The sequence below is a fragment of the Toxotes jaculatrix genome, chromosome 13 (genome assembly GCF_017976425.1).
Source record: "Toxotes jaculatrix isolate fToxJac2 chromosome 13, fToxJac2.pri, whole genome shotgun sequence".
NCBI classification, from domain to species: Eukaryota; Metazoa; Chordata; class Actinopteri; family Toxotidae; genus Toxotes; species Toxotes jaculatrix.
In genome coordinates this window covers 25405386-25433381 of record NC_054406.1, presented here as the reverse complement: position 1 = coordinate 25433381, position 27996 = coordinate 25405386, and the positions used below count along the sequence as shown (strand labels likewise).

The 27996-nt window shown below is 41.6% G+C and overlaps 2 protein-coding genes across 2 annotated transcripts; both read right to left on the bottom strand.

Annotated features, from left to right (window-relative positions):
- Positions 1 to 904: 904 nt before the first annotated feature.
- LOC121191515 (NACHT, LRR and PYD domains-containing protein 14-like) lies at positions 905 to 20237 on the bottom strand (the record flags this gene model as incomplete). The annotated part of the gene is made up of 6 exons (XM_041052680.1): positions 905 to 1081; positions 1339 to 1479; positions 15619 to 15787; positions 17237 to 17410; positions 18857 to 19030; positions 20083 to 20237. Coding segments are annotated over 6 exons (990 nt in total), but the record flags the coding sequence as incomplete, so codon positions are not given.
- Positions 20238 to 25066: 4829 nt separating this feature from the next.
- LOC121191852 (protein NLRC3-like) lies at positions 25067 to 26842 on the bottom strand (the record flags this gene model as incomplete). The annotated part of the gene is made up of 1 exon (XM_041053305.1): positions 25067 to 26842. A coding segment is annotated over one exon (1776 nt), but the record flags the coding sequence as incomplete, so codon positions are not given.
- Positions 26843 to 27996: the final 1154 nt, after the last annotated feature.

The window sequence follows — 27996 nt, the reverse complement described above, 5'->3', positions numbered from 1 at the left end:
AAAGGCAAACTCATCTTAACTACTTATTGTCCCCTGTGGGCACAAACACAACCTTCCTAGAGCACTCCTTCAGGTGCATGTTACTCAACCTATAAACGGCCTCCTGAGCACTGACATCCCTGTTGTGTAAATACACACTGCCAAGGCTTTTTAAAGCTTCTTACATTGGCGTCTTTTTGTGCCTCTTTCTGGGCACAACAACTTTCCTAACAACAAACCCATCTCTCTCTGCCTTAGAGATGTAAGAAATGATATAAACAACCCACTCTAAGTCATCCACTGTCCCTGTTCTACCCTCTTGCTTTAAAATACTCGTCAAAAAATTCTGCCAGCCTAACAGAACTATTTCCCTCTCCTGGTGCTACATTCAACACATCATCCAAATAGTGATCTAAAACGTCCTGACCAATGTCCACAGGCATAAGACAAGTATCCTGGAACATACAGTGCTGCTGTCTATCATGGAGAAGCTCATCCTGACCATCCTCAGCAACATTATCACAGTGTGCCACCACTGGAACCTCACTATCTTCCTCCCTACAAAATGCATTAACCCATGCATCATTAAATTCAACATCTTTATAATGAATGTTATTCACCTTCAAATACTGCAACGCTTACCTAACATGCATAGTATCAACAAACTGATACTCATAGTGGCCTTTGTATGTCAGCGCTTTAATTTAACACGCAACAAAGACCCTTCCATGTTAGAACGAGGCAGCAGATTGGTCACCAGGTCACTGGTCCATGTACTCCATTTTGCCCCCCTTTGGGCAATGCTAATGGCCTTACTAACAGCCCTGAAAAAAACAGTTCCCATCACCCACAATCTTCTCTGTCTTACAAGGAGTCCCTAAAGGACCAACAGCAGAAGATGCAGCATCATTGCACAACTGTCCATTCAGGAGGGGGTGGTGGTGGAGCAGGAACCTTTCCCTTCACAATCAACAATCCTTGGCTTAGGAGACACTGGATGCTGCATCTGTGCTGCAGGTGGTGGTGTCTCTAGTTGAAGGTTGGCTGCAGTCCACATCAACTGCACAAGAATTGGCATCCCCACATTGTCACTGAGGTGAACCTGCAAAAACAATGAGACCACAAATCAACCACAAATACCTGCAGAAAACAATCGGCCATCATTACAAAAGTATATTGCACCTACAGATGTTGCTTATATTGAAATAAATAAATAAATGAATAGCTACCTTTGGCCATTTACTTCAAACAGTTATCAGGTACTGTGCAAAAGCTGCTCCTGCCTCATCAACTGTCCTACTGGCTGTCAGGTTGTTCCCAGGAGCTTTGACAGACAGCATCAGGAATCAGAAGACTCACAGAAAGCACAACTTCAGTCCTGAGCACATCAGCACATGCTCCTGGTGTGGACATGACGCCAAAGGACAGGAAACCCCCTGGCATGTTCACAATACCATCTGCAATGGATCGCAAATGGGAGTCCCCTACAAGAAGAACAATCTGCAACAAAGGGAGAAACAACATTTCTGTTAGCCTGAGAACAAAAAACCCTAACCCAAATGCCCAAAAGCCATTGCTCCGGTTTGTGGTGCCAGCCACTGCCACGACCTGTTTTTTGTTTCACAAAATTCTCAGTACAGTCATCCTGACTGTACTGAGGTGTAACAACAACAAGTCTGTTGTTGCTCCATCCTCCTCTTCCCTGCCTGGGAGCGACGGTAACCCTTACCACGTGGCATCTATATGTGTGTAAACACAAACATTAGCTTGTTAACTCTCATAATACATAAAAGCTACGGGCTAACTCAACTAGCAAGACAAAGCCAAACAACAACGGAGGTAAAATACACTCAGTGTGACATCACACAATAAACAAATGCTACATGGAAAACTCCTAAAAGCACAGCCGTGTATATTTATTACATTAGTATATTATATTATATTATAGTATAATATAATTATTATAGTATATTAATTTTGTTTTTATTCCAGTTTAATGGGCGGTACATACATTACTCTACACATTCAGTTGCCTTCCAAAATAAATAATATACCACTTTTTTTTTTTTATATACTGCTAAACGACTTTGTGTGTGTTCCACCCACCCACTAGTGCTGTCACTTTAAAAAGAAATTATGTTCGAACGAATCTAAAAAAATCCGTCATTGTTCGAACATAATCGAATCCCCCCCCCCCCCCCCCCCAACACCCCGCCACATACACACTCAAACCTCACCTCAATACACTACAACACAGTAATTGCTTTTGTTCATGTGTTTTATTCCTTGCAAAGCCTGTAAAACATTCACACGGCAACTAAATGCATATAATCAGTATTTTTTAAAAACATTTTTATGAACTTATTCCTTGCCTGTCACCGTGAGTCTCAAAGTGTCACAGTATAACCAGTGCCTACATCTCAGATAATGGGAGACACTTCGACAGCTTTGTAGCAAGGTTAAACAGAGCAATAGTCAAACTTTACTAACCAAATCCCTTTCTCATATTATTTGCAAGAAATGGAGCTATGGATGGTGAGCTAGCAGGTGAGCCCGTAAATTTGTTGTTGCTGAATGGTACGATAGCTTCTTTTTGCACAGCCGACAAACAGCCGTATTTTTGTCCGTGACTTTACCATCCATTGTGTAAAAACCAAAATACCTCCACACGCCGCTTCTCTCATGTGTGTTGGCGTCGTGATTGTCCGCCCAGGGCGGCTTTCCTCGTTACAATCCATTTAGCAAATATCAAGTTAGCTTAATGTTAGCTTAATGTTCCTAACCTTTACTGCTGAGAGGCTGCAGGTCAAGAGGGGCCCAATGATAGGTCAATAATATAATAGCGCCCTCTGCTGGAATACAATGAAAACTACTTCAAATGGTCTGACGGGTTGAGGGAGATGACAGCCTACAGCCGAATGGGAAATTACAGTTCGAATACGAACTTTTCACCCCTCGTTCGAACCTATGTTCGAATATCAAATAAAAACTGACAGCCTTACTCTGTTAGACATTGTTCCATTTAAATCCTTTTTTTGCTGTAGTGCACAAATCACTGACTTCAGAAGCTGTGAAAAGTATTGTCTAAACATGCAGGCTCATAATGTTAGTAAGTAATATCAGATGGATTTGGTTCTGTTTAAATAACTTTTAAGTTTAAGTCATACTTTATTGATCCCTCTCAGGGAAATGACTCTCTGCATTTTACCCACACAAAGTGAACGAAACACACACACAAGAGCATGCATTAGAAACGCTGTGGCAGGGGGCTTCCCTAGGAGGAGCCCGGGGAGCTGGGGTAGATCGGTGCCTTGCTCGGGGGCACCACAGCCATATCCATTGTGCTTATCCCTTGTGCTTGTGCTTGCGAGGAGTTGAACCCACTGCTGGTAGGAAAGCGTCAAGATGGAAGGGCAGAGAGACGACATGTTAGAACATGGGATAGCTGAACCAGTGCTCTGCTGCGTCTGTCCATATGTGATGGTAGATAAGGCTGATGTGTCACATAGATTTATAGATTTATAGATAGATAGATAGACGCCAGCTGGCTGCAGTCTCATGTACTAATAACCTCTTCATTTGTTTTTGTTCTATTCTATGAACCTGTACCATCACTGTAAAATAGCTTATATTCAATTATTTGAACCTAATTACATGATTTTTCGATGCTAAAACTTCAGTCAAAAACACTTTCACTGAATGTAAAGATGATTTTTTACAGAATATTAAGGTTTTTCCAATATCAAAAGACTTTTTACATCACAAAAGATTTACAACTGCCAGTTCAGTGAAATGTCTGCATGCAATTCCTGGGTTTTATACTTCTGCTAATAGAGTCTCATCACTGTAGGAAAAAACAAGTCCTCCTCATTACGTTCCCTCATTAGTGAGAAAGTTCTCATTCATTTCACACAGTGCATCCACTCATGTCTCATACTGAACACTAAGTTGAAAGCTCCTGACCTCTCAGTGTCTTGATTTCTAATGAATATCCAGATCAACTCTGCCTCTGGGGTTTGTTGTTTGTTGTTTCTTTTTCTGTTTTTTCCATTTGTCTGGCAGAGTGTATGTTGGTGCAGGCGTGGGTTGGCGGTTTCCTGGCCAGCTCCTCCCTGCTCCCTCCTCCTCATCAGGATGATTCCAACCACCTGTGCTCAATCTGGTGGCTATCTATCTCCCCCATGGAGTATAAGAGGCCCGACTTTCCAGTCAACCCTCGCCAGATGGCACCGTCATCTACCTGGTAACTGGATCTCTGTGCCCTGTAATTTTTGCCCTTACCTTTGTCTCCCTCCTAACTGCTCTCCTCTCGCTCCCTGCAGACTCCACCGGATTACCCCTCACCGTGCTTCCTCCACACTGCCTCAGCCGACACCTCCAAGTTCCCCCGGGAAATCCCGCCGCCTTTAGTTCCCTTTGTTATTTATTGTTTGAACTCTGTGAATAAACTGTTTATCACGTTCGAAGTTTGCCTTCGCTCTGCTTTTGGGTCCAGTCCCTGACTAACAGACTCTGATCATGACATTTAATGACAGAAAATCTACTAATTGTTGGTGTAAAACTGGTTTGGAACAATGTGAACAGTCAGGCAGGGATGGATTTCACTGTTGTTGCTGACAAAGAAAAAAGAATTCTTTCAGTCCAACAGAACACTTGTCTGTAGCACCTGATCCTCACACATTCACACCTCATTTGTGTGGGTATGACAAAAAAAAACACACTAACTTTTTCACAGCTAATGCAGCATCTGATTTTCCAGTGGAAAACTTTTAACCTGAACAAGCAATAGCAGAAAGTGTTTGGTTTGCAGTTTGCAGTCTGGCAGTAGACAATAGAGCAACCATAAGAAGTAATGTGGACTTTCCTGTAGTTTCCTCTTGTCCTTGTAACAGCAGTAGCTCCTCCCTTCCTTGTCAATAATTGTGCAGAAATATCTGAGTGCTTCTTTCTTCCTAAATCATGAGCAAGTCCTGTCCAGTCCAACTGTTTCTGCTCCTGTTTGACTTCTGAACTTGTCTCTGGCTGTGTGTCCACTTACTGCAGCCTGTGACATCAGACTGTAGAATGTTGATACATCAAAGACATCAAAGGACAAACACTCTCTCTCTCTCTCTCTCTCTCTCTCTCTCTCTCTCACACACACACACACACACACACACACATACATACTGGTACTTATTTCTTTGTGAGGACACTTGCTGACATAATGCATTCCCTAGTCCTTACCCTAACCCTAACCAAAACCCAATTCTAACCCTGAAACCAAGTCTTTACCCTCAAACAGCAACATGAACACAGATGGAAACACTGCAGAGCTGCTTTGGATGGTTTAACAGGTAGAGATCATCAAATAATGGAATGACCTGATACCTTCATCTGTATCTGTATCTGTAACACAAACTTAACCACAAACAAATGCACTTGCATGTCAACTCACACACCAGCTGAAAAAACAAGTCATGTTTTACCTGCATTTTTAGGATCCAAAGAAGAAAATTCAGGACAAAGGAGATCAGGAGACAGGAGCCCCAAAAAGTAGGAGAAAGAAAAATACAGTTACAATACAACACAAACTTATAAACAGATATAGAATCAAACAAAGTATTGTGTCCCAGAATATGATGATATAGTTTCATATTTAACTTTCTACTCTATCTTTTCAGATTACAGGTGTAACTGTTATCTCAAGGTGTGTTTTGGTATTTTAACTGTCAAAGGTGCAACAGTATTAAAAAGTTCTCTGAGCTTATATTAAAATGAGGTGAAAACTTCATGTACTGTATAAAAGATGGGAAGTAATACTCCTCATCAGGGCTGATTATTTTAGTGCTGATGGTACAAGAATGAGCACAGATCCAGAAGTGATCAGAGATAAAAGCCTAGAAAGCAGATGAACTTTCTGCATGGATTCCTCTCCCAACAGAGTTACTGTAAAAAAAAAAAGACCAGTGTTTCTGCTTCAGTCCAGCCAATCCTGCTGCTGACAACTCATCTGCCTAAGTGTCCTTTATTATGGACTGCTGAGCCGATGTCTCCTGTAGAAACAGAGGCTGACAGGATCTGATCCATGCCAGGCTGAGGAAGTGTGTGTGTGCAGCATGAGAGAGGCTGGTCTGAGGTCAGGCCTGAGATGAGGTGAAGAGAGCTTGGTCATATTAGCAGATGGAGTCTGAGCAGCTTCATGCTTCATGCTCAGTGGGATGCAGAGAAGAGACCAACATCCAGCAGAGAGAACACTTCAGAGGAAAGAGCACATTATTCACCAAAACCCAGAGAAACTTACAACTGATGAACAAAAACTCCTCTGAAACCTGGAACGTGTGAAGCACAGAAAGAGCAGAGAGAGGAAGAACCCACTGAAACCACTCTCTGATTTCTTTTCATATTCCTCCTCACACATGATACATCTACCTGCATGGTGAAGGTGTGTAAGTGTGAGGCTGTTTGAGGATGCAGGGGGTCTGTCTCTATCTGATTTGCACGAAAAAGCAAAAACTTATTTGAATTTTAAATTCTGTAATGGAAGGAAGCAGGAACATGTGCAAAAGGAAGTGATGTAAGTGACATGTTTTAACTGAGAAGGACAAAAAAGTCAATGACGGAGAAAAGGTGAAGCTTAAAGGCTTCAATCTAATGTGTAAACTGTGCAACAGACTGAACAGCCAGTGCAGGCTTTCATTTAGGTTCATTCAGAGATTCTGTGAAGGTGAGAGGACATGTTGTGGACTGACAGGAGACAGAAAGACACTTTCCAGTCATTTCTACCAGCAGTCAGCAGACAAACACTCATGAGAGCACCTTTACACCTCACTCTGACTAAAGAGACACAGCCCAGTTCTGCTGTGACTTTAAGAGGAAACATAAATGATTCATATTAACAGCTGACAATCATATCAGATGAATTCAGTCCATAAACACTGAGATCTTTCTACTCCACTTATCTTTTTTCCATGACAGTAACATATCATAGAGCTCAACAGACGTCCTTCAGCACAGCTCACATCAGTGTTTACCAGACTTACAGATCGTTAGAACTCGACTTCAAAACAACCTGCTTCATACAAAAATATCCAATCAGCTCATATTATGAGGCGCTGTGTTTTTAGTTCAGCTTGGCTTTGATCCTCTCAGTACTTAAAGGCAGTGAAACACAGTGAATTTAACAATGTTATCATGTTTTATGTCACAGCAGATAAAAAGCTCATTCCCTCTGAACAGATGATACAATAATTCACCAGGAGCTCAGCAGCAGCAAGTGTACAGCACCTTCCTCATCATGGTAATAATAATCAACACATGGTTAATGTTGAACAGACATGGTTTGGTTTAGTTTAGACACAAAAACTACTTGGTTAGGTTTAGAGAAACAATATATATATACACACACAGGTGTTGTTTAGCAGTGTGGAGCTGACTCTGCAGTATGTTATCTACCAGAGTTTAGTCTGTTCTGACTGTAAAGAGCCAAGGCAGAGGACAGAGGACATGAGCACCCTGTGAAAGTCCAGTCAGGACTGACACAGTCCACTGACAGAGCGTCTCTGGTCTCATTCAGAATTCAGACTGGAAGAATGAACGGACACAAAGCTGAGAAGCTGAGGTCAATGTTGTGATGTTAAACACAGATTCAGACTGTACAACATGACTACACAGGTAAGGTCAGAGCTACAGAACAATGACTGAGTCACATAGTCAGCAAACCTACAGCAAAGTGAACTGAGGAGAGGACTAGCACCTCCAGCACTGGGCATTAACTCTAGTACTGGAGTCGGCTCACCTTTCTTGAAATCCTTCATTTTGCTGAGAATTTATAGGGTGGTCTGTGGTTGAGCCCTAAAGCAAGGCAGTCAACCAACTAGCTTTGGTAAATATCAAGCTGAGTCAATACAATTTACACACCTGCCTCAGGTAAGAGAATCTGTGAGGGGAATACATGAGTCATTAGAGAGAAGTTGGAAAAAACTGTCAGCAGCTAAATGACAAAATAAAACATACAATAACATCTTGTATTTTACACTATGCTATGTGTTTCTCCATTTATAGTTTTACAGTTAGAATCATTTGTTTTCCCTGAGGTCATTTTAAATGGCAATAAAGGGAGTATCTGCTGACTGATGCAGTTATCACAGCTTTGTGTGGCTGTGATCCAACCAGTGATACTGAGAGCCTGAGAGCCACCAACACTGACAAGAAATAAAGAAATCAAATATTCTGGAACAAAAGTATAAAACTGAGACAACATGGTTTCTTCCTAAATGCATCTCACATAAAGAGGCTGATGAGTTGATTTATTATTTATTGATGTATTTGAGACACCACTGAATTGTGTTTGTTTGTGTGACAGCTAATCTGGCCGCTTTAAAAGTGCAACTATGAGAATATCATAATCATCAGTATCAGCATTAAAAAAAAACTCCATATTGTCCATGAATAATAAGCACACAAACCGCTGGGCTTATGGGTATGATTACTTGTCATACCAATTTCACAAACGTATCATTTGGACAAAACATTTCAAAACATTAACTTCTAAACTAGACACTGACATGAACTACTAACATGTACTGACTTACTGAAAACCTTGGAGGTGATGTGGACTTTCCTGTAGTTTCCTCTTGTCCTTGTAACAGCAGTAGCTCCTCCCTTCCTTGTCAATAATTGTGCAGAAATATCTGAGTGCTTCTTTCTTCCTAAATCATGAGCAAGTCCTGTCCAGTCCAACTGTTTCTGCTCCTGTTTGACTTCTGAACTTGTCTAGAATTCTAGAATGATGATACATCAAAGGCATCAAAGGACACACACACACACACACACACACATACACACTCACACACACACATACTGGTACTTATGTATTTTTGAGGCCACTGACATAATGCATTCCCTAACCCTTACCCTAACTCTAACCAAAAGCCAATTCTAACCCTGAAACCAAGTCTTAACCCTCAAACAGCAACATGAACACAGATGGAAACACAGCAGAGCTGCTTTGGATGGTTTAACAGGTAGAGATCATCAAATAATGGAATGACCTGATACCTTCATCTGTTTCCATAAACACATGGAGGAAATCTCCCAAACACAAACTTAACCACAATGTGATTCACAGGTAACAAACACACTTGCATGTAAACTCTCACACCAGCATAAAAATAAGTCATTGTTTTAGGATCTGAAGAAGAAGATCCAGGATGAAGGAGATCAGGAGACAGGAGCCCCACAACAGAAGAGAGAGAAATAAAAAAAATACAAATAAAACATAAACTTACAAACAGATAAGGAATCACCTTAAAGTCATTGTAGTAAACAAAGTTTTGTTTCTGGACCCAGACTGAGAAAATACCAGTAACTGAAAATAATGATGAAATAATGTTGGAGGAAAAAAATGCTTCCTCCTTCCATCCAGCCTGGTTATTTTACAGCTTCTACTCCCAGAACATGATGATATGGTGTCAGCTTTAACTTTCACCATCAGCTTCCTACTTGATTCAGGTGACAGGTGTAACTGTTATCTCAGTGTGATGCAGAGAAGAGACCAACATACAGCAGGACTCTGTGGATTTAAGGTCTAACAGCACAAGAGAAGTTGAACGAGATCTAAAAGAAACATGAGTCAAAATGATTCTCTGTGCAGCAGCTGATCTGTTGCAGAAACAACAACTAAAACTGTCTGTGGCAACGGAGAGATAGTGAATATCACTCCTCACTTTCAATAAAGAGGTGAACACAGAAAATAATGTTTACTGCAAAGTCACAGGAAAACCAGAGTGTGAGGAAAGAGCACATTACTGTATTGATGAAGATCTGATGGACAAAAACTCTTCTCAAAGTTGGAATGTAGGTGGTGCAAAGCACAGAGAGCAGAGAAAGATGAAGAAGGTTTTGAAGATAAGTTAAGGCAGCAGACTCTCCCGAAATTGTAATAAACGTCCCAGTTCTCTATAAGTCACAACTACTAGTAACGTTACTGTGAGACCAATAACGTTATATAAACAGAGCAGCAGCTCTGCTCGCTCGCAGTCCCTCCAGACGTGTCTGTTAATCACTGGAAACAAGGTTGCTGATAATATCGATATGGAAACAGTCCGTGATAGTAGTGTAGTGTGAAGTATGTGTGTGCATGTGTGTGTGTGTGAGTGAGAGAGTAAAATTCAGTTTGTTTTATTGCACGGAAGCACGTTGAGGGCATGGCTAGATAAGTCTATGTGTGTGTGTGTGTGTGTGTGTGTGCGTTGGTATATATAGTATAGACAGACAAGTCACCTGTATACCCACCGGCACTACGCAGACATTAGAGAAGCAGCAGAAAATGACATATTGTTAGATGAAGTGTGTCCTGAATCTGTCTGTGATAGTGTCTGTGATAGTTTCTTTGATAGTTTCTGTGAGAGTTTCTGTGATAGTTTCTGTGAGAGTTTCTTGTAGAGAGGAGCAGGATGTTGCTGTTCAAGACTTAAGACATAATGTAACTGCATCATAAAGCCTACATGAACTGCATGGTGTTCAGGGATCAATAGTCTCTTCTATTGCTATTGTACTATGTTTTCAGCTATAGTAACATTAATCATTAGTAATGTAGCAGCCTAGTTTTGAATGACAGGGTCCCTGCTATCACATGTTGTTAAAATATAACATTTACATAATAAAATCTCCTACAGGCTTCACACATGCTGTAATAAATTAAGCATGATGAGTTGAGCATACATCAGCATGTGGCCCCACTTTTAACTCTCTTTTTTCAAACCCTTATTGCAGACGGACAGAAGACTTAAGTCTTCAGTGAAGTCTCTGCAATTTATGAGAGCAAGAGAAGCCGTCTGACTGGAGAGCATGCTGAACAACTCTGCTTTTAACACCACAGTCTGGTGCTGCTCAGTTGGGACTACTAATTGATCTGAGAGGAACATTTCTGTGCAAACTTTATTTAACTTTGTTTTATTTACTTTATAAAACTTCAGAAAGCTATTTATTTATTAATTTATTTAAATTTTCAGTTAACTTTATAAGAGATGCCGCTGACCCTGGGAACTCCCTGCACTTTAATAAGTTGCAAATCTGAAAAGCTGTTTAATAAACATATGCTTAAAGGCATTTAAACAAAGTTAAGTGTTGGAGTTTGTATCATTCAAAATTTTGACCCCAATATTTTCACTTTTACTGAACATGAATATCGACTCCAAATATCGTTATCTGCCTCCTTGACCACTAATAATCGGTATCGGTATTGGCCCTGAAGAAAACATATTGGTCTATCTCTAATGTCCTGCCAGTCTCTGCACTAAGACAGAAAAAAATAATGTGGAAATTAGCTGCAATTCTCCATCACACCACATGATGGAGCTGATTAATCTGATTTATCACTTTGGGTTCAGCATCTGTGAATGAATAAATAAAGACAAATTCCAGGTGGAGGGTGGAGGAGGCGGAGGAGTCTCAGTGTGTCTGCAGAGACTGTGTAGAAGGACAGAGCAGCAGCAGAGCAGTCCAGATACACTGATGATTCTCTTTCAGATCCAGAGGAACACACAGGGATGATGGTGGACTTGACAGTGGAGCTGTTCTCAGAGCAGTTCAGACTGCAGCACTGAGAGTCTTCTCCACTTCTTCTGGTTCCTCTGTCAGTCACTGCTGGATGAAGCTCTCCTCTCCACTCTACCTCCCAGTAACATGGACCAATCAGAGCTGCTGCTGCTTCAACCTCTCTGGATCATCAGGACACAGCTCGTCCTCTCTCAACACACACACCGTCCTCTTCACTCTCTCCTTTAGAAAGATCACTACCTCCAGCTGTTGAGAGAAGAAGACAGACAACAGAGGTGATAAATCAGTGTTTACAGAGACTCACTTCATCAGCTGTCAGTCACTGATGCAGCACATCCAGTATAAAGAGCAGCAGGGACTTCAGTCCTGTTCAGAGCAGAAGTGGAGCAGCTGTGTAGTGTAGCAGCTTCCTCTCAGCTCTCATGTTAACGTATTGGAGTGAAGACACTGAGCTGGAAGCTCACACACCTGCAGAGACTTTTAGCATCAAGTCTGTTTACTCTGAACATTTCACTCAAGTCCACAGTGGAAATAAACTGCTGAGTCATGAAGCTTCATTACTGCACAAACAGTTTAGTGATGGATTCACTGCTGTTACATGTCAACTCATGTTCCATTTAAAGAAAGAGTCTCTGTGTGTTGATGAACATCTGATCTGCTTCTGAAATATCAGCTGACAAATAAACATGGAGGCTGTCACTGAAAGTATCTGACAGATGGACAGATATACAGATGTGATCACTGGACTTCAGCAGAGGTTCTGCTCTGTATCAGACCACATGCTGACAAAATGTCATGATGCTTCTCTGAAATCAGAGCCAGTGATTTGCAGGCTGCAGTCAGACTGATCTCAGAGCTGTGACAAAGATCAAACTCATCAATTCTTTACTGTTGAAATGAGACAACAAACAGTCTCAGATTAGATGTGATGGTAGGACAGTTGGACCAATGAGGACAACTGTCTCTACACATCCTGTGAGGCTGTCAGCTGTGATCCAGCTTTATTTCCTGTTGACATGAACACAACAACAGATCACAATTAGCTTGTGGCTGCTGTGATTGGCTGACTGTCCTCTGTGTCTCTGTCTTTCTGTCCCATCTTGAGGCCTGTCCCCGTTCTCCTCTCACAGCTTCAACGAGGAAAGCAGCCACTGAGAAGGTTGGAGGTTTACAGGAGACACTGGATCTTTGCTTTGATACGAACTGTGTTTAGTACAATACTGATGAAAGCAGCATGGACTGACTCCAACCCTCTACTGACCTCAGAGTCTCCAGTCTACAGTCTGGACTCTCCACAAGATCAGACAGATCCTTCACTCCTGAATCCTGCAGGTTGTTTCCCCACAGTTCCAGGTGTCTCAGATGCGAGGGGTTGGACTTCAGAGCTGAGGCCAGAGAAGCACAGCTGATCTCTGACAAACTGCACCAACTCAACCTGAATAAAGAATAAAAGATGTGAGTTTAGGAGACAAAGTTCCTGCTTGAAAGCGTTGAGTGTTTCATCATCTGTTCAGAGCTGAAGAAGGTTGAGAATGTACAAGTTTGGAAAATGGAAACTCCAAACACCTGAACCAACAGGATGCAGCTTAAAAACAGTCAGATACTAAAAGTCAAACACAGCTCTCATTAACTTCAGTCACTATAAACATCACAGATCATAAAGCAAAGAGTGAAGAAACATTTCTTTCTGTCTTAATGTGGAATATTTGCTTTGTATGTGAAGAAATATAAAAGTCAACTGAAGCTGAAGATGAAATTGTTCCAAAGTAAAGAGTCAATTAGCAAGTGTTGGATTTTCAATCTTCATTCAATGAGTTTGAAATATGAAGCTGAACAAGATGCTCAGTGTGGATCAGCATCAAATCTCTGAGCTCAAATCTCCTTCAAAAAGTCCCACATTCACACTCAGGTTTAACAGTTTGGAAGAAAGTTTTCAAAGTGTTCACTAAGGTTTCAAATGAAATCTTTCATATTGTGTGAAATCATAGTTTGAGCCTTTGATGTTTTGAGTGTGACTGAAGTTTGTGTTGAGAGTTTGAGAAGCTGCAGACATTCAGCACATGTGCAGTGTGTTGAATGAGACATTTCATCACATTCCAGTCATGTGTCTTTGGTCCAAAGCAAGTTCAGCTTCATCCAACACTCTCTGCTCACACATTTGAAACTGCTGTTCCAGCATTGCATTCTGGGATTCCTGGTGGGTGTCAGCTTAGGGGGGGTCTGTGTCCCACAGTTTGTGTCCCTGTGACAAAGACACAGTGGGACGTTGACACCCAGTGGGCTCAGTGATTGGTCGGCTGTGTGGAGCTGAGAAAGGAGCCAGGGTTTGAACTTCTCTCTCTGCTCTGTTTTCATTGCTTCCACAAATATTTGTGTCCCTGTTCAGCTCAGCAGCTGAGTGTAGCTCTATGAATGTCTTCAGGAGACACTGTGTGAAAATGTCCTCTCCATATTTAAACCATGGTGACGTGTCCTCTCTGTGACAGCAGGCTTTTCACTGTGCCTGTGAGTGAGGCCATTGGGAGCAGCTATGAACACTTGTGCCTTCAGACCTGCTCACACGTGTTGTACAGATCAGTTCTTGTCAAACATCCTGATCTCAATGAGACTTTGTGAATAACACAAGCTCAACTCAGTCAAACTGCTGACACTGTCAATGTGGACTGTAAGAGTCAGAATCCAAATCATTTTCAAAGCTTTAAAAATCACTTTGAAAATCAGAGTCAGCACTTTCACAACTTCCTTTCAACCATTTCACACTTTGAATGTTAGAAATTCTGAAGGAGATTTGACCTAATAAATACTGAATAAAGCACAACTTTCACATCATATTCATCTCAGCACACAAGTAAACAATGGAGTCTGACCTCAGAGTCTCCAGTCCACAGTCTGGACTCTGCAGAAAACCACACAGATCCTTCACTCCTGAATCCTGCAGGTCGTTTCCCCACAGGTCCAGGTCTCTCAGATGGGAGGGGTTGGACTTCAGAGCTGAGGCCAGAGAAGCACAGCTGATCTCTGACAACCTGCAGTGACTCAAACTGAATAAAGAATAAAAGATGTGAGTTTAGGAGACAAAGTTCCTGCTTGAAAGCGTTGAGTGTTTCATCATCTGTTCAGAGCTGAAGAAGGTTGAGAATGTACAAGTTTGGAAAATGGAAACTCCAAACACCTGAACCAACAGGATGCAGCTTAAAAACAGTCAGATACTAAAAGTCAAACACAGCTCTCATTAATATTAATGACAACATGCTGCTGCTTCAATAAAGACATAGTGACTTCAGCTCGGTAGCTTTGTTGTCCCCAGTGTCTGCTGCTTGACCTTGTCCTTATGAACAGTCAACTTAGAAATTTAAAGGATGGAAGCAACCTGACGCTCACTGTATCCCTCTGCCAGTAAAGCCAGAATTTTCCTCTTTTTTCTCTCTTTTCCTCAAACAAAACTTTTCTTTTCAACTGTTTTGCCATGGTCAATAGTTATTTTATTGATTGCTATTACTTTTGAGGTACTACCAGCACTGTTTGTGCCATCCATCCAGTCCTATTGCAAGAGCATAGTGATGACCACAGCAGTGGTTTTTATACTTTTCCTCATTAAATAGGATTTGGTTCAGGTGATCACCTAATCAGTACCTCATTAAGTAGACTGAGGTGTGCTTGTGTTGGAATTCAACATACACAGGAATGGAATGGCTGTCATACCTGTAGAGATATTGATTTCAGAAGAATTTGCAGTGGTCTCTCAGTTTTTTCCAGAGCTGTATCTGAGTCACTTTGACTTTAGTCTCATCACTTTCTCGTCGTGTTGGAAGAAGGAAATACTGAATATATATTTGTTGATGTGAGTGTGGAAAAAACTTGGATGTGATTTAAAGAGTGAAGCTTTTTTCTTGTTAAATGAAGCTTTGAAATCTGTAGCTCAACATTGCTCTGCCACAGTCAGTGGACTAAACCACAGAAGAAGAAAACAGACTTTACCATGAAGATCCTCAGTGTGGATCAGTATAATATCAGTGTGATGTCTGCACTTTACTGTCAGCACAACTTTCACATCATATTCATCTCAGCACACAAGTAAACAATGGAGTCTGACCTCAGAGTCTCCAGTCCACAGTCTGGACTCTGCAGAAAACCACACAGATGCTTCACTCCTGAATCCTGCAGGTTGTTGTCACTCAGGTCCAGGTCTCTCAGATGGGAGGGGTTGGACTTCAGAGCTGAGGCCAGAGAAGCACAGCTGATCTCTGACAAACTGCAGCCCCTCAACCTGAATAAAGAATAAAAGATGTGAGTTTAGGAGACAAAGTTCCTGCTTGAAAGCGTTGAGTGTTTCATCATCTGTTCAGAGCTGAAGAAGGTTGAGAATGTACAAGTTTGGAAAATGGAAACTCCAAACACCTGAACCAACAGGATGCAGCTTAAAAACAGTCAGATACTAAAAGTCAAACACAGCTCTCATTAACTTCAGTCACTATAAACATCACAGATCATAAAGCAAAGAGTGAAGAAACATTTCTTTCTGTCTTAATGTGGAATATTTGCTTTGTATGTGAAGAAATATAAAAGTCAACTGAAGGTGAAGATGAAATTGTTCCAAAGTAAAGAGTCAATTAGCAAGTGTTGGATTTTCAATCTTCATTCAATGAGTTTGAAATATGAAGCTGAACAAGATGCTCAGTGTGGATCAGCATCAAATCTCTGAGCTCAAATCTCCTTCAAAAAGTCCCACATTCACACTCAGGTTTAACAGTTTGGAAGAAAGTTTTCAAAGTGTTCACTAAGGTTTCAAATCAAATCTTTCATATTGTGTGAAATCATAGTTTGAGCCTTTGATGTTTTGAGTGTGACTGAAGTTTGTGTTGAGAGTTTGAGAAGCTGCAGACATTCAGCACATGTGCAGTGTGTTGAATGAGACATTTCATCACATTCCAGTCATGTGTCTTTGGTCCAAAGCAAGTTCAGCTTCATCCAACACTCTCTGCTCACACATTTGAATCTGCTGTTCCAGCATTGCATTCTGGGATTCCTGGCCCCACCTTCCTGGTGGCTGTCAGCTTAGGGGGGGGGGTCTGTGTCCCACAGTTTGTGTCCCTGTGACAAAGACACAGTGGGACGTTGACACCCAGTGGGCTCAGTGATTGGTCGGCTGTGTGGAGCTGAGAAAGGAGCCAGGGTTTGAACTTCTCTCTCTGCTCTGTTTTCATTGTTTCCACAAATATTTGTGTCCCTGTTCAGCTCAGCAGCTGAGTGTAGCTCTATGAATGTCTTCAGGAGACACTATGTGAAAATGTCCTCTCCGTATTTAAACCATGCTCACGTGTCTTCTCTGTGACAGCAGGCTTTTCACTGTGCCTGTGAGTGAGGCCATTGGGAGCAGCTATGAACACTTGTGTCTTCAGACCTGCTCACACGTGTTGTACAGATCAGTTCTTGTCAAACATCCTGATCTCAATGAGACTTTGTGAATAACACAAGCTCAACTCAGTCAAACTGCTGACACTGTCAATGTGGACTGTAAGAGTCAGAATCCAAATCATTTTCAAAGCTTTAAAAATCACTTTGAAAATCAGAGTCAGCACTTTCACAACTTCCTTTCAACCATTTCACACTTTGAATGTTAGAAATTCTGAAGGAGATTTGACCTAATAAATACTGAATAAAGCACAACTTTCACATCATATTCATCTCAGCACACAAGTAAACAATGGAGTCTGACCTCAGAGTCTCCAGTCCACAGTCTGGACTCTGCAGAAAACCACACAGATGCTTCACTCCTGAATCCTGCAGGTCGTTTCCACTCAGGTCCAGGTGTCTCAGATGGGAGGGGTTGGACTTCAGAGCTGAGACCAGAGAAGCACAGCTGATCTCTGACAAACTGCAGCGACTCAAACTGAATAAAGAATAAAAGATGTGAGTTTAGGAGACAAAGTTCCTGCTTGGAAGCATTGAGTGTTTCATCATCTGTTCAGAGCTGAAGAAGGTTGAGAATGTACAAGTTTGGAAAATGGAAACTCCAAACACCTGAACCAACAGGATGCAGCTTAAAAACAGTCAGATACTAAAAGTCAAACACAGCTCTCATTAACTTCAGTCACTATAAACATCACAGATCATAAAGCAAAGAGTGAAGAAACATTTCTTTCTGTCTTAATGTGGAATATTTGCTTTGTATGTGAAGAAATATAAAAGTCAACTGAAGGTGAAGATGAAATTGTTCCAAAGTAAAGAGTCAATTAGCAAGTGTTGGATTTTGAATCTTCATTCAATGAGTTTGAAATATGAAGCTGAACAAGATGCTCAGTGTGGATCAGCATCAAATCTCTGAGCTCAAATCTCCTTCAAAAAGTCCCACATTCACACTCAGGTTTAACAGTTTGGAAGAAAGTTTTCAAAGTGTTCACTAAGGTTTCAAATCAAATCTTTCATATTGTGTGAAATAATAGTTTGAGCCTTTGATGTTTTGAGTGTGACTGAAGTTTGTGTTGAGAGTTTGAGAAGCTGCAGACATTCAGCACATGTGCAGTGTGTTGAATGAGACATTTCATCACATTCCAGTCATGTGTCTTTGGTCCAAAGCAAGTTCAGCTTCATCCAACACTCTCTGCTCACACATTTGAATCTGCTGTTCCAGCATTGCATTCTGGGATTCCTGGCCCCACCTTCCTGGTGGGTGTCAGCTTAGGGGGGGTCTGTGTCCCACAGTTTGTGTCCCTGTGACAAAGACACAGTGGGACGTTGACACCCAGTGGGCTCAGTGATTGGTCGGCTGTGTGGAGCTGAGAAAGGAGCCAGGGTTTGAACTTCTCTCTCTGCTCTGTTTTCATTGCTTCCACAAATATTTGTGTCCCTGTTCAGCTCAGCAGCTGAGTGTAGCTCTATGAATGTCTTCAGGAGACACTGTGTGAAAATGTCCTCTCCATATTTAAACCATGGTGACGTGTCCTCTCTGTGACAGCAGGCTTTTCACTGTGCCTGTGAGTGAGGCCATTGGGAGCAGCTATGAACACTTGTGCCTTCAGACCTGCTCACACATGTTGTACAGATCAGTTCTTGTCAAACATCCTGATCTCAATGAGACTTTGTGAATAACACAAGCTCAACTCAGTCAAACTGCTGACACTGTCAATGTGGACTGTAAGAGTCAGAATCCAAATCATTTTCAAAGCTTTAAAAATCACTTTGAAAATCAGAGTCAGCACTTTCACAACTTCCTTTCAACCATTTCACACTTTGAATGTTAGAAATTCTGAAGGAGATTTGACCTAATAAATACTGAATAAAGCACAACTTTCACATCATATTCATCTCAGCACACAAGGAAACAATGGAGTCTGACCTCAGAGTCTCCAGTCCACAGTCTGGACTCTGCAGAAAACCACACAGATGCTTCACTCCTGAATCCTGCAGGTCGTTTCCACTCAGGTCCAGGTGTCTCAGATGGGAGGGGTTGGACTTCAGAGCTGAGGCCAGAGAAGCACAGCTGATCTCTGACAACCTGCAGTAACTCAACCTGAATAAAGAATAAAAGATGTGAGTTTAGGAGACAAAGTTCCTGCTTGGAAGCGTTGAGTGTTTCATCATCTGTTCAGAGCTGAAGAAGGTTGAGAATGTACAAGTTTGGAAAATGGAAACTCCAAACACCTGAACCAACAGGATGCAGCTTAAAAACAGTCAGATACTAAAAGTCAAACACAGCTCTCATTAATATTAATGACAACATGCTGCTGCTTCAATAAAGACATAGTGACTTCAGCTCGGTAGCTTTGTTGTCCCCAGTGTCTGCTGCTTGACCTTGTCCTTATGAACAGCCATCTTAGAAATTTAAAGGATGGAAGCAACCTGACGCTCACTGTATCCCTCTGCCAGTAAAGCCAGAATTTTCCTCTTTTTTCTCTCTTTTCCTCAAACAAAACTTTTCTTTTCAACTGTTTTGCCATGGTCAATAGTTATTTTTTTGATTGTTATTACTTTTGAGGTACTACCAGCACTGTTTGTGCCATCCATCCAGTCCTATTGCAAGAGCATAGTGATGACCACAGCAGTGGTTTTTATACTTTTCCTCATTAAATAGGATTTGGTTCAGGTGATCACCTAATCAGTACCTCATTAAGTAGACTGAGGTGTGCTTGTGTTGGAATTCAACATACACAGGAATGGAATGGCTGTCATACCTGTAGAGATATTGATTTCAGAAGAATTTGCAGTGGTCTCTCAGTTTTTTCCAGAGCTGTTTCTGAGTCACTTTGACTTTAGTCTCATCACTTTCTCGTCGTGTTGGAAGAAGGAAATACTGAATATATATTTGTTGATGTGAGTGTGGAAAAAACTTGGATGTGATTTAAAGAGTGAAGCTTTTTTCTTGTTAAATGAAGCTTTGAAATCTGTAGCTCAACATTGCTCTGCCACAGTCAGTGGACTAAACCACAGAAGAAGAAAACAGACTTTACCATGAAGATCCTCAGTGTGGATCAGTATAATATCAGTGTGATGTCTGCACTTTACTGTCAGCACAACTTTCACATCATATTCATCTCAGCACACAAGTAAACAATGGAGTCTGACCTCAGAGTCTCCAGTCCACAGTCTGGACTCTGCAGAAAACCACACAGATGCTTCACTCCTGAATCCTGCAGGTCCCTGTTTATACTCAGGTCCAGGTGTCTCAGATGGGAGGGGTTGGACTTCAGAGCTGAGGCCAGAGAAGCACAGCTGATCTCTGACAAACTGCAGGAACTCAACCTGAATAAAGAATAAAAGATGTGAGTTTAGGAGACAAAGTTCCTGCTTGAAAGCGTTGAGTGTTTCATCATCTGTTCAGAGCTGAAGAAGGTTGAGAATGTACAAGTTTGGAAAATGGAAACTCCAAACACCTGAACCAACAGGATGCAGCTTAAAAACAGTCAGATACTAAAAGTCAAACACAGCTCTCATTAACTTCAGTCACTATAAACATCACAAATCATAAAGCAAAGAGTGAAGAAACATTTCTTTCTGTCTTAATGTGGAATATTTGCTTTGTATGTGAAGAAATATAAAAGTCAACTGAAGGTGAAGATGAAATTGTTCCAAAGTAAAGAGTCAATTAGCAAGTGTTGGATTTTCAATCTTCATTCAATGAGTTTGAAATATGAAGCTGAACAAGATGCTCAGTGTGGATCAGCATCAAATCTCTGAGCTCAAATCTCCTTCAAAAAGTCCCACATTCACACTCAGGTTTAACAGTTTGGAAGAAAGTTTTCAAAGTGTTCACTAAGGTTTCAAATGAAATCTTTCATATTGTGTGAAATCATAGTTTGAGCCTTTGATGTTTTGAGTGTGACTGAAGTTTGTGTTGAGAGTTTGAGAAGCTGCAGACATTCAGCACATGTGCAGTGTGTTGAATGAGACATTTCATCACATTCCAGTCATGTGTCTTTGGTCCAAAGCAAGTTCAGCTTCCTCCAACACTCTCTGCTCACACATTTGAATCTGCTGTTCCAGCATTGCATTCTGGGATTCCTGGCCCCACCTTCCTGGTGGGTGTCAGCTTAGGGGGGGGGGGGTCTGTGTCCCACAGTTTGTGTCCCTGTGACAAAGACACAGTGGGACGTTGACACCCAGTGGGCTCAGTGATTGGTCGGCTGTGTGGAGCTGAGAAAGGAGCCAGGGTTTGAACTTCTCTCTCTGCTCTGTTTTCATTGCTTCCACAAATATTTGTGTCCCTGTTCAGCTCAGCAGCTGAGTGTAGCTCTATGAATGTCTTCAGGAGACACTGTGTGAAAATGTCCTCTCCATATTTAAACCATGGTGACGTGTCCTCTCTGTGACAGCAGGCTTTTCACTGTGCCTGTGAGTGAGGCCATTGGGAGCAGCTATGAACACTTGTGCCTTCAGACCTGCTCACACGTGTTGTACAGATCAGTTCTTGTCAAACATCCTGATCTCAATGAGACTTTGTGAATAACACAAGCTCAACTCAGTCAAACTGCTGACACTGTCAATGTGGACTGTAAGAGTCAGAATCCAAATCATTTTCAAAGCTTTAAAAATCACTTTGAAAATCAGAGTCAGCACTTTCACAACTTCCTTTCAACCATTTCACACTTTGAATGTTAGAAATTCTGAAGGAGATTTGACCTAATAAATACTGAATAAAGCACAACTTTCACATCATATTCATCTCAGCACACAAGTAAACAATGGAGTCTGACCTCAGAGTCTCCAGTCCACAGTCTGGACTCTGCAGAAAACCACACAGATGCTTCAGTCCTGAATCCTGCAGGTTGTTTCCACTCAGGTCCAGGTGTCTCAGATGGGAGGGGTTGGACTTCAGAGCTGAGGCCAGAGAAGCACAGCTGATCTCTGACAAACTGCAGCGACTCAACCTGAATAAAGAATAAAAGATGTGAGTTTAGGAGACAAAGTTCCTGCTTGAAAGCGTTGAGTGTTTCATCATCTGTTCAGAGCTGAAGAAGGTTGAGAATGTACAAGTTTGGAAAATGGAAACTCCAAACACCTGAACCAACAGGATGCAGCTTAAAAACAGTCAGATACTAAAAGTCAAACACAGCTCTCATTAACTTCAGTTAGGGGTGGGTGATATGGCAAAAATATCACATCACGATTTTTTAATGGTAAAATCACAATCACGATTTTATCACAGTTCATTTTTACAGTGAAGTTAATTTAGAACCAAACTATTTTCTTTGTAAAAACTTAAAGAAAAACTTAAAAAAAAAAAAAGTTACGTCTTTCCACCGTTTGCTACTTCTCTCACACAGCGTGCTTTTATCAAAGGCTTGTGTTATAGTTGGTTGTTTCTGTGTAATGTCTTTAGCCGTTACCACTGGCTGATGTGTGGTTGGCCTCGCTGCTTGGCTCTCAGCTAATAGTTCCGGATGCTGCCTCTTCAGGTGGTTAAAGAGGTTCGTTGTGTTTGCGCTTTGTCGTTTGGAGAAAACCCAAACCAGTTCCATACGCAGTGTTGGGGAGTAACGGAATACATGTAACGGCGTTACGTATTCAGAATACAAATTCTGAGTAACTGTATTCCATTACAGTTACAGTTTAAATAGATAGTATTCAGAATACAGTTACATTGTTGAAATCAATGGATTACGTGACGATACTTCTCTGTTTCACGAGTTTATATTTATTCTCTAAAATGAACAAAGGCAACCCGATGCGTTTCCCAGAAGCCCCAGCTCCACGAAAACAAACGGAAATAAACGAGCTATTCGCCTGATCAGTCGGTCAGAATGGAGTCGGACGAGGAGCAGCAGGAGCGAGAGCTTGAGCCGCAGCCGGCAAAACAGAGCCGGGACAGGAATGTGTTGGCCAAAACAGAAACGGCGTTACATATTCTGAATACGTAACGCCGTTACATGAACTCCGTTACTCCCCAACACTGTCCATACGACTGGAGTTCTTTTTGGGGACCAACTCCAAGCGTTCACTTTCGTTGTCGGCCATGGCTACCCGCTACAGCTTGACTAAAACAGCGAGGCTAGTAAAAAAAAAAAAAAACAGCACTGCTCATACTTCACCATGATTGGTTGGTCATGTTCACGTGAAGCGGGCTGTTAGTTGCCCAAGGAAAAAAAAAAACTCGTGCGTCTGTGTGCAAGCATAGAGCTGCAATTAATAGAATGTGCCCTATAGACGATAATACGATCTCTCTCCTCTGGCAGATCGTCAACATTTTCTAATCCTTCACGATCTAATATCGTCATATCACACACCCCTAGTATATGTATATTATGTGTACATAACTATACACTGCTGCACAACTGTACATACCACCATTAGAGAACCATGGCTCTATTTTTCTATTATAAATGTACACACTTATTATTAATATTATTGTTATTTTTCTTGTCACATATATATATATATATAAAATATATGTAGAGTGAATATATATATTCACTCTTTATGCCTTTATACCTTGTTACACTGTATTTTGTAGAGTTGCTAAGTGCTGCCAGTTGGCTGTCAACTTGTCCTTTCCTTTCTTTGTGTGACTGTTTTACTTGCTGCTGTAACATAACAATTTCCCCCTGAGGGATGAATAAAGTATATCTATCTATCTATCTATCTATAAACCAACAGTGTGGTCCTTTAAGTCTTTGCTCCTTAACAATTTAACAAGTCAATTCAACTCAATGAGAAAAGACCACAATTTACACACTTGTGTTAAATATCAAAACGCACACACACACACACACACACACACACGCACACACACACACTGAATGAACTTAAAGTGTTTTTCAATTGATTGGCACAAATATTAGTTCTGAGGATCTTCTGTATATTGTTGTGATAAAAATGGACTTTGAACAACTCACACTGGACATTTTCTACACTTCATTAAGAAAACATTAGTCTGCTGACTGTGACAAATACCAGTGTGTGAGTTCTGAAGGTTTCATTGAAGTCAACAGACATTATTCATGACAACTGACTGAAATGAAGTGAAACTGAAGGAATAATTCTTAGTCTGAGAGAAGAAAAAGTCACAATATGGAACAACAACTACTTCAGATCTCATTCATTCATTCATTCAAGATGAATGGATTCAAATTCTGGATGAAGATAAACCAGGTTCAGTTGTGGATTAAAGATATAAGATCTACAACAGTAACAGACAGTGAACTGACCTCAGAGTCTCCAGTCTACAGTGTGGACTCTTCAATCCAGCAGACAGAAGCTTTACCCCTGAATCCTGCAGCTTGTTGTTACTCAGGTCCAGGTGTCTCAGACTAGAGGACTGGGAGCTGAGAACTGAGGACAGAGCTTCACAGCTTCTCTCTGAGAGGTTACAGCTGCTCAGTCTGAAGAGGAAACAATGAAGAAAAAGTCAAATAACATTTGTGTTGAAAGGACAATCAAAGGAACAAAACTCTCAGTTTGTTCTGCAGCTCACAGCAAACTAACAGACCTGCATTTGAAAACTGGGCCAAACATCAAACAGATTTGTTGAGTGAAGCAGAAATATCAGCTCTTTATCCACCTGCTAACCAATGAGGAGTTTCTACATTGATGATCATCTTTCATTGACTCTGATTCAAATCCTTTCTGTTTTATACTCAACAAGTTAGAGACATGACAGTTAAATATGACACAATCAGTAATAGACATGTACAGACAAGGCCGTAAGTATTTGGACAGTTAGACATGATATGTTATTTGGGATCTCAGCACATTCACTTTAAAATATAATAATGAATACTACAGTCAATGACTGCAAAGGATTTTACACTAAATATTAAATCTGATGAGTTTGTTTCACTTCATGTGTATTTGTCCAGTTACTGTTCAACCACTAAAAGGGCTGAATCTCCCTCACAGTTCTTTCTATACTGATGTCAACCTGCTCAAATTAAAGCTGAGACTTGGCTCTTTAATGTAGGATCCATTATTTTAATTCAGATTCAATGTGATGAAGCTCAGAGCTCAGAGCTGATGATAAGGAATTAAAGCAGAGAGGAATTTATTTTCCCTCCTGCTGAATAAAATAGCAGAGTCTTTATATAATGATGAATAAATCCAACTATCTATACACTTACAGAGCTTTGTTAGAGGCTTTGACAACTGGCAGCAGCTTCAGAAGAGCCTCCTCTGAAGCAGAGTATTTCTTCAGGTCAAACACGTCCAGATCTTTTTCTGATGACAGTAAGATGAAGACCAGAGCTGACCATTGAGCAGGAGACAGTTCATCTGTGGAGAGACGTCCTGAACTCAGGGACTGTTGGATCTGCTCCACTAGAGAACGATCATTCAGTTCATTCAGACAGTGGAACAGGTTGATGCTTTGCTCTGCAGAGGGAGTCTCTTCAATCTTCTTCTTGATGTACTGGACTGTTTGCTGATTGGTCTGTGAGCCACTTCCTGTCTGTGTCAGCAGACCTCGTAGGAGAGTCTGATTGGTCTGCAGTGAAAGACCCAGGAGGAAGCGGAGGAACAAGTCCAGGTGTCCATTTGGACTCTGTAAGGCCTTGTCCACAGCCCTCTGGTAGAGCTGTGTTGGATCAGGTTTATCTCTGAACAGTTTAGACCACAGGGAGGCTGATTGTTCTTCTGACAGCAGATTGACTCCAGAGTTGATGAAGGTCAGATGGACATGAAGAGCAGCCAGAAACTCCTGAAGACTCAGATGGACGAAGCAGAACACCTTGTCCTGGTACAGTCCTCTCTCCTCTTTAAAGACCTGTGTGAACACTCCTGAGTACACTGAGGCTGCTCTGATATTGATGCCACACTCTGTCAGGTCTGATTCATAGAAGATCAGGTTTCCTTTCTGCAGCTGCTCAAAAGCCAGTTTTCCCAGAGACTCAATCATCTCCCTGGTCTCTGGACTCCAGTGTGGATCTGTCTCAGCTCCTCCATCATACTTAACGTTCTTCAGTTTGGACTGAACCACCAGGAAGTGGATGTACATCTCAGTCAGGGTCTTGGGCAGCCCTCCTCCCTCTCTGGTTTTCAACACATCCTCCAGAACTGTAGCAGTGATCCAGCAGAAGACCGGGATGTGGCACATGATGTGGAGGCTTCGTGAAGTCTTGATGTGGGAGATGATCCTTCTGGCCTGCTCCTCCTCTCTGAACCTCTTCCTGAAGTACTCCTCCTTCTGTGGGTCAGTGAACCCTCTGACCTCTGTCACCATGTCAACACACTCAGGAGGGATCTGATTGGCTGCTGCAGGTCGTGTGGTTATCCAGAGGCGAGCAGAGGGAAGCAGTTTCCCCCTGATGAGGTTTGTCAGCAGCACATCCACTGAGGTGGACTCTGTAACATCAGTCAGGATCTCAGTGTTGTGGAAGTCCAGAGGAAGTCGACACTCATCCAGACCATCAAAGATGAACAGAACCTGGAGCTCTTCAAACCTGCAGAGTCCTGCTTCTTTGGTTTCAGTAAAGAAGTGATGAACAAGTTCCACCAAGCTGAACTTTTTCTCTTTCAGCACATTCAGCTCTCTGAACGTGAATGGAAATGTGAAGTGTATGTCCTGGTTGGCTTTGTCTTCAGCCCAGTCCAGAGTCAACTTCTGTGTTAAGACTGTTTTCCCAATACCAGCCACTCCCTTTGTCATCACTGTTCTGATTGGTCCATCTCTTCCAGGTGAGGCTCTAAAGATGTCTTCTTGTCTGATGCTTGTTTCTGGTCTGGCTGGTTTCCTGGATGCTGTTTCAATCTGTCTGACCTCATGTTCATCATTGACCTCTCCAGTCCCTCCCTCTGTGATGTAGAGCTCTGTGTAGATCTGATTCAGAAGGGTTGGGTTTCCTGCTTTAGAGATCCCCTCAAACACACACTGGAACTTCTTCTTCAGAGTAGATTTAAGTTTACGTTGACAAACTGCAGCATCATGTCCTGAATGAACAAACAAGAGAAATCAATGACTGATTCATAAAGAAAATATGACATGTTCATCCCCCTAAAGAACACACATGAACAGATTTCCCTCCATGTCTTGAGACATTAGTAAATGTCCCATTTGTCCATCATGTTGAATCTTTAGAGAAATCCTCTTACTGCTGTGCAGACAGTCAGCCAGCTCCTCCTGCTTCATTCTCCTCAGGACGTTCACTGTGATCTTCACAAAAGCCTCTCTGCTGCTCCTCCTCTGCTCTTCATCCTCACTGTCCAACACCTCCTCATCCTCCCTCTGACTCTCTGAGCATTCTGGGTAATCTGGACTCACAACCTTCTGGATCTTCTTCAGCTCCCTCTTCACAAAAGTGACAATGTTCTCCTCCAGTAGCTGGAACAGAAAACTATATGAATGACACAATCAAAGTAAAACCATGGAGCCAAACATCAGATCCATGTTGGACACACTGACAATCCACTGCTCTAAAAAGTGCAGCATGGAGATTATTGTCAACACAACAGATGTCAAAGTAGTTGTTGTCCATGTACAGACCATAAATATGGAGTCCAGGTGTGTTTGATGCTGCTGGGCAGACTGAGCACTGGGAACCTCTGAGCTCTCCTGGTCCACTCTGTGGAGGAATCATGAAGAATTAGCTCACATTATGTTTGCAGCATCTGTGAGTGTTTTATGCTTTGTACACAAACAACAGCTGCTTTTATGTTCTGTGCTGACTGTCCTGATTAAAGCAAACACTACTGTGCTGTGACATTCTCAATGAGAGGAAACAAGCAATCAGTTCTGTACCTCATGACCTAGAGTCATCACAACAAGTCCACCTTTTAAATGATGAGTTATAAGGACTCACACTGGGTTTGACAGAAGTCTCACCTCTGCTACAGGACACTAACACAAACACTGGAACTGGATAGGTGCTGAGTTACAGGGAGTTTTAGTTCTGATCTGAATGACACATATAAGAACACAAGAAGTGCTTTTCTTGAAAAGGGAAACATCAACTTTGCCACTAAAGCCTGTGTTTCAGCCTGATCATGTTCAAATACTGTGTCATTCATGAAGCCTGGAGACAAAACACAATCACTTCATCTTTCATAGAAGAC